At 43.0% G+C, this 6,243-nt stretch overlaps 1 protein-coding gene across 1 annotated transcript; it reads left to right on the plus strand.

The window, feature by feature from the left end:
• The first annotated feature begins 3,465 nt into the window (after positions 1 to 3,465).
• Positions 3,466 to 5,197, plus strand: LOC114464772 (tripartite motif-containing protein 16-like). Its single transcript, XM_028449312.1, has one exon. It carries the CDS (start codon positions 3,488 to 3,490, stop codon positions 5,150 to 5,152), a length of 1,665 nt encoding a protein of 554 aa, XP_028305113.1. The 5' UTR covers positions 3,466 to 3,487; the 3' UTR covers positions 5,153 to 5,197.
• The last annotated feature ends 1,046 nt before the right edge of the window (positions 5,198 to 6,243 follow it).

The following is a 6,243-nucleotide window of genomic DNA, read 5'->3' on the forward strand; positions in this document are numbered from 1 at the left end:
GGAATTCAGAAGATCCATCCATCCATTTTCAGACCTGCTTGCTCAAAACAGCATTAGCATTAGCTTGTATTAGCATTAGCTGGCCTTAACTAGCATTAGCTATTAACTAGCATTGGGATTAGCATTAGCTAGCAGTAGCCTAGCGTTAGCATTAGCATTAAATAGGACATATTATCCCCATTTTCAACGGTTTTCACCAACAGTTCCCTGTGGTCTAAATGACATATCTGTGCTGGGGTTGGGTCAAAACATAACATGAATCAAGCAACAGGTGAGGTTTAAGACCCTGTATAAAACAGCTGTTTCAGAACGCTCCGTTTTGGGGGGCGTGTCCCTAGAGTTGCAAAGACCTCCCCCTGCCCCTCTGTTCTGCGGGGTGGCACACACTAAAGGTGCTTTCACACCGAAGGTGACTGAAGTGACCAGATTACATTCAAAATCAATGTAAATGACGCAACTCCCCCGTCCTTCACTGTCTGTAGAGCAGAGGCAGCAGCCCCTCCCTCCCGCTACAGTGACACAGCTGCAGCGGCTGAACACTTCCTCAACATACCGTTGTAAAATTGAAGCGTCATCACGTCACTGCAGCGATGAAGTGATGGAGTGACCAAAAAACAGCACTATGTTCAAGCGACTCATCACGGGCGATTGTAGTGACTGCAGTCGCTCCAGTCGCGTTCGGTGTGAACGCACCTTCACTCCTTCGCTAGCGAGAAAAACAATGGCGGACTTTCACAAAAGTTTTCATCAGGTTGGGGGTGGAGTCCATGGGGGGAGTTACCCGCGGATGGGAAGGTATTTTGTTTCCCGATTCAACTTGTGACTTCACAAAATGGAGCACTTTTCTCTGTGTTACAAGACTTACACAGACCTCAAACAAAGGCCTGGATGGTTTCATTTCACATTTTGTGTGCTGGTGGACACTCAAGTTATCTCATTTGTTCCAAAAGACAACAAAAGTGGATTTTTCATAATATGTCCCCTTTAACCTAGTTTTAGCATTAGCTTAGCGTTAGCATTAGCCTAGCAGTAGCACTAACCTAGCATTAACACTAACCTAGTCTCGGAAGAGACAGATACTTTTTCCTTCGCTCCCTTCTTTTTTTCCTGCTTGCTGCTTTTTGTCTTGTCATAATCTAATTGGAGCCACTCTCTGCATGCCGATCATAAATCTAAATCATGGAATTGATCAGCTGGTCTCTCAACGCTATTGGTCAAATTTTCTTGACAAGGAGGTCGGGCAAGGGTGAGCCCGTATGTCCTGAGGATGTGGAAGACGTCCACCAGATTGTAATTATGATAACAGGTCTTCTGATGATTGGAACTGGCATTTTCCTGATTTATTACAAAGTTTGGATTACGTTGGCAGCATTATTGGAAAGCCGCTAGTCATCGACAGAAGGGGCAGAACTCTCAGTCCTCTCAGAGTCCACCGTGGTGAACTTTTAGGGAGAAGTGGAGAGTTCATGTCAAGGGAAATGGCCACATTTTTGGATATGAATGACCAGGAATGATAGTGCTGGTAGGGAATGTTGTGACTAGCCCATCTGAAAACAACTTATCTTTGTCTTCATTTGGCTCCCTGAGATGAACAGCCTGTTGTCAAGGTCTGTTTTTTCTCCACACTCTTCCATGGACTGTACGTTGATTCAACGCGCTGACCTTTACCTCACTTTCCCATGAATACCTGGGATCTTCGTCTTGGCTAACGGACTCTTGAGGTCATCTCTGCGGCAACTCCATCCCACATCATCAGTATTGGTGACAAACTGTGTTTGACTGCAGCAGTATCTCAGAAAACAGGCACACGCGCACATGATCACTCCCACACTTTCACACACAACCCCATTTTCACCGTCTCCTCCAGCCCCAACCCTCCTCCTGTCCAACAGATGGCAGCAGGAAGCGAAGTGCCATAAGGGCAGCTATGCGCCATCCTGTGGCTGACATGCAGCTTACCCATCCTAAAGACCTATCCCCCTGGTGCTAACGTAAATTGAATGTTGTTTTGTTGTAGTGCATGTACGCTGAGGTTTTTTTCCTAGTTTTATACTGTCCTCCATAATAGGGAACCCAGTTTAACACCTGTCTTTTTCCCTCACCTCTCCTTCTGTTGTTCTCCCATTTTCTCATCTAAAACACGAGGCGCCACCCTTGTTGCGACCCACAGTTCTCCCGCTCCTGTCCTTCCATGTTCAATGTGATTGTCTTTTCATGTTTTCTTGGACAGGATGAAACTGAAATGAAATTTTATTGCTCTGTAATATGTGCAATGACAAATAAAGATTCTGATTTCTGATTTCTGATAGCTTTAGCTTAGCATTAACACTAACCTAATATTAGCTTTAACCTACCAATGGCATTAACCTAGCTTTAGCATTAGCCTAACGTTAGCATTAACCTAGCAGTAACATCAACCTAGCATTAGCACTAACTTAACATCAGCATTATATATGTATATATATATTTAGCATTAACCTAGTGTTAGCATTTGCCAAGCATTAGCAATAACCGAGCTTTACCACTAACCGAGCGGCTTTAGCATGAACCTAGCAATAGCATTTGCACTAACCGAGCAATAGCATTAACCTAGCATTAGCATTAACCTAGCAATAGCAATAGCCTATCATTAGCAATAACAATAATGAACAATAGTCTACAATAATGAGGATACCTCCTGCATCCTCACTATTGATAAATGTTATTGATAATGATGTCATATTTTCATTTTCAAAAATTTCCAAACTCCGTTTTGAGGGTTGATCCATTTCTGCAACACTTTTTTGTTTTGTTTTCCTTTTTTCAATGTGTTTTCTCCACCAACACCGGTTCTCTTTAAATAAATAAATGTTTATCGTAGCAGTAGCATCCAGTGTTCTCTTTTAACAGCAGGTTTCACAGCAGCTACTTTCAGGGATTTTGGTACGAATGGAATGAGCAGTTAATTACAGTATCTGACACAAATCAGTCACAATCGACTTCACAACAGTTTTAAAGAAGTTTGAAGGTATTGTGTCAAGCTACAGCATAAAGCTCAGCTCTTCAACAACAAAATGACCTGTTCTTTCTGTGATAACACTACTACTAAAAAGCATGAGGTCTACAGGAGTTAACCCTGGAGGAAAAGCTACATTCAGCCCTGGAGGAAACAGATCTCCCTTGGGTCCCCCAACCACGGTTAGGAGACTACAGCAGGAATGGTTAACATTAGTTTTGGTTGTTTTCATTGATTATTCAGCCATAAATTCAGTCTTCAACAGTTTGTGAGCTTCAAGCCCTCAAACACTCATCGGACACTTAATCTGAGTATCTGTCGAACCAGTTCACCTCCTTGATTCCTTGGCTCTGAGCACACAGCTCTTTGTTCCTCCCTCCAACCTGCAGTATGTGTGTGTGTGTAACCAGGAAGTGCTGAGCGCTGAAACATGCTGTAAAGTAACTTTGCACTTAGACTGGTTTCAGGGAGTGACAGTGACAGATTGCTGAAATGGAGCAGCAAGAAGCTGAGCTACAGACAGAAAGTTTCTCCTGTTCCATCTGTCTGGACCTCCTGAAGGAGCCGGTGACCACTTCCTGTGGACACAGTTACTGCTGGAAGTGTATCAGCAAACACTGGGATGCAGAGGAGGAGAAGCACAGCTACAGTTGTCCTCAGTGCAGAGAGACGTTCATAAGGAGGCCTGATCTAAAGAAAAACATCATGTTAGCAGAGTTAGTGGAGGAGCTGAAGAAGAACAGACGTCAAGATGATCCTGTTGATGAAAGATTTGCTGCAGCTGAAGACGTGGCCTGTGATGTTTGCACTGAGAGGAAACTGAAAGCCTCCAAGTCCTGTTTGAACTGTGTGGCCTCTTATTGTGAAAAACATCTTCAGCCTCATCATGAATCTGCTGCATTAAAGAGACACAAACTGGTGGATCCGTCCAAGAAGATCCAGGAGACGATCTGCTCTCATCATGATGAGGTGATGAAGATGTTCTGTCGCACTGATCAGCAGTGTATCTGTATTATCTGCTCCATAGAGGAACATAAAGACCACGACATGGTTTCAGCTGCAACTGAAAAGACTGAGAAACAGAGAGAGCTGCAGGAGAGACGAGCTGACATCTACAAGAACATCCAGGACAGAGAGAAAGATGTGGAGCTGCTTAAAGAGCAGGAGAAGACCATCAAACTCTCTGCTGATCAGACAGTGGAGCACAGTGAGCAGATGTTCACTGAGCTGATCCGTCTCCTCCAGCAAAGAAGCTCTGAGCTGGAGAAGGAGGTCCGATCCAAGCAGCAGACTGAAGTGAGTGCAGTCCGAGCGCTTCAGGAGAAGCTGGAGCAGGAGATCAGTGAGCTGAAGAAGAGAGACGCTGAGCTGCAGCAGCTCTCCCACACTGAGGATCACATCCAGTTTGTCCTCAGCTACAGCTCCCTGTCAGCGCTCAGTGTGTCCACACACTCCTCCATCATCCACAGAGGTCCTGGAAGCTGCTTTGAGGAGGTGACAGCAGCTGTGTCAGAGCTCAGAGAACATCTCCACAAAGTCCTGATGGAGGACTGGAACAAAGTCTGTCAGACTGTGGAGAGAGTGGATGATCTACCATCAGAGCTGAGGACCAGAGCTGGATTCTTAAAGTATTCACAGGAAATCACTCTGGATCCAAACACAGTTTACAGAAAACTCAGATTATCAGAAGGAAACAGAAAAGTATCATTAATGAGAGAATATCAGCTTCATCCTGATCATCCAGACAGGTTCACTGGATGGTATCAGGTCCTGAGTGGAGAGAGTCTGACTGGTCGTTGTTACTGGGAGGTGGAGTGGAGAGGGAGAGGAGTTGAAATAGTGGTCACACACAAAAGTATCAGCAGAGCAGGGAGAGGGAGGGAATGTGGATTTGGATTAAATGACAAATCATGGATGTTAGAATGTTCTCCAAACAGTTACACATTTTATCACAACAACATCTACACTCTAGTCTCAGGTCCTCAGTCCTCCAGAATAGGAGTGTACGTGGATCACACAGCAGGTATTCTGTCCTTCTACAGCGTCTCTGAAACAATGACTCTCCTCCACAGAGTCATCACCACCTTCACTGAACCTCTATACGCTGGAGTTTGTATTTATTATTATGGAGATAGTGTTGAATTCTGCAAACTGTAACTGAAATGTTTTTAATAAACACACTGCCGTGAGTGTGTGTGTGTGTGTGTGTGTGTGTGAGGGAAACCTGTTGCTCTGCTTCCTGCTGTCATTCTGTAAATGTAAATGATTCTCATCAAATCTGTTTTTTAAGGTTCACCTGTAAAAAAAAAATGTTCCTGTTTATTCATCAGCTTCAGTTTCTGTCTAAACAATCAAACTGTGATCAATAAATGAAGGAAAACACTTGTTGTCTTTGTTGTTGTCACAGTTTCACCAGAACATACCTGAGCAAAGGCTGTCCCTAAGAAACTATTTGAATAATCAGAGGCAGATACTCTGGTTACTTTAGTTAGAGCTTTAACACACACTCAAAGAACTGACAGAGAAACATTTGGGCTTTAGTTATTTTAAAAACCACAGAAATTGGTTTAAAGTTGCAAATTAGAATGGCCAAAAACTGACAGAAAAAGTGGTAAAAAAAAAGATTAGCTTAAAAGCGGCAGAGAAAAGTAGAAACAATTAGTTTAAACTGGCAAATATTGGGCATGACAATATTAAGCATAAAATATAGTGAAAATAGGTTAAAAGTGACAATAATAGGTCAACATGAGCGACATTAGATGGAAAAGTGGTGGAAAGGGTTTATAAGTAAGGGTTTATAAAATGTACAGAAAAGGCATTGAAATTTGATGGAAAAGTGGCAGAAATGGGAGTAATGCATTAAAAGAAGCAAAAAATAATGCAAGAAAAAGTGATAAAAAAAATAGGTTAAAATATGGTAAGTTTGGTGTAGCTGCAGAAAAGGGGTAAAAATAAGCAAAAAATTGAGCATAAATTGTTAGGTTCTTGAAGGCATCTGGCGACCCCCTCCCAGTGTCTCGCTTAACCAGAATGGGGTCCTGACCCCAAGGTTGAGAACCTCTGCACTAGATGGTGCTGCCATCTGTAAAAGCCACAGATATGACGCTCTGGACTATAAGTCGCGTTTTCCCTTTTAAATCAAGAAGTACATACGTCTACTCTGGAAAAATAATGAAAAACCTTCTCCCTCGTTGCCATGGTTACCACTCCACTATTTGATAATGAAGTTTATACAATGTCGTAGCCAA

The sequence above is a fragment of the Gouania willdenowi genome, chromosome 6 (assembly GCF_900634775.1).
Source record: "Gouania willdenowi chromosome 6, fGouWil2.1, whole genome shotgun sequence".
In the NCBI taxonomy this organism is placed as follows: Eukaryota; Metazoa; Chordata; class Actinopteri; order Blenniiformes; family Gobiesocidae; genus Gouania; species Gouania willdenowi.

Bases quoted from the DNA above. Each gene is read 5' to 3' on its own strand.
- LOC114464772 (XM_028449312.1), top strand. From the start codon at position 3,488: ATGGAGCAGCAAGAAGCTGAGCTACAGACAGAAAGTTTCTCCTGTTCC.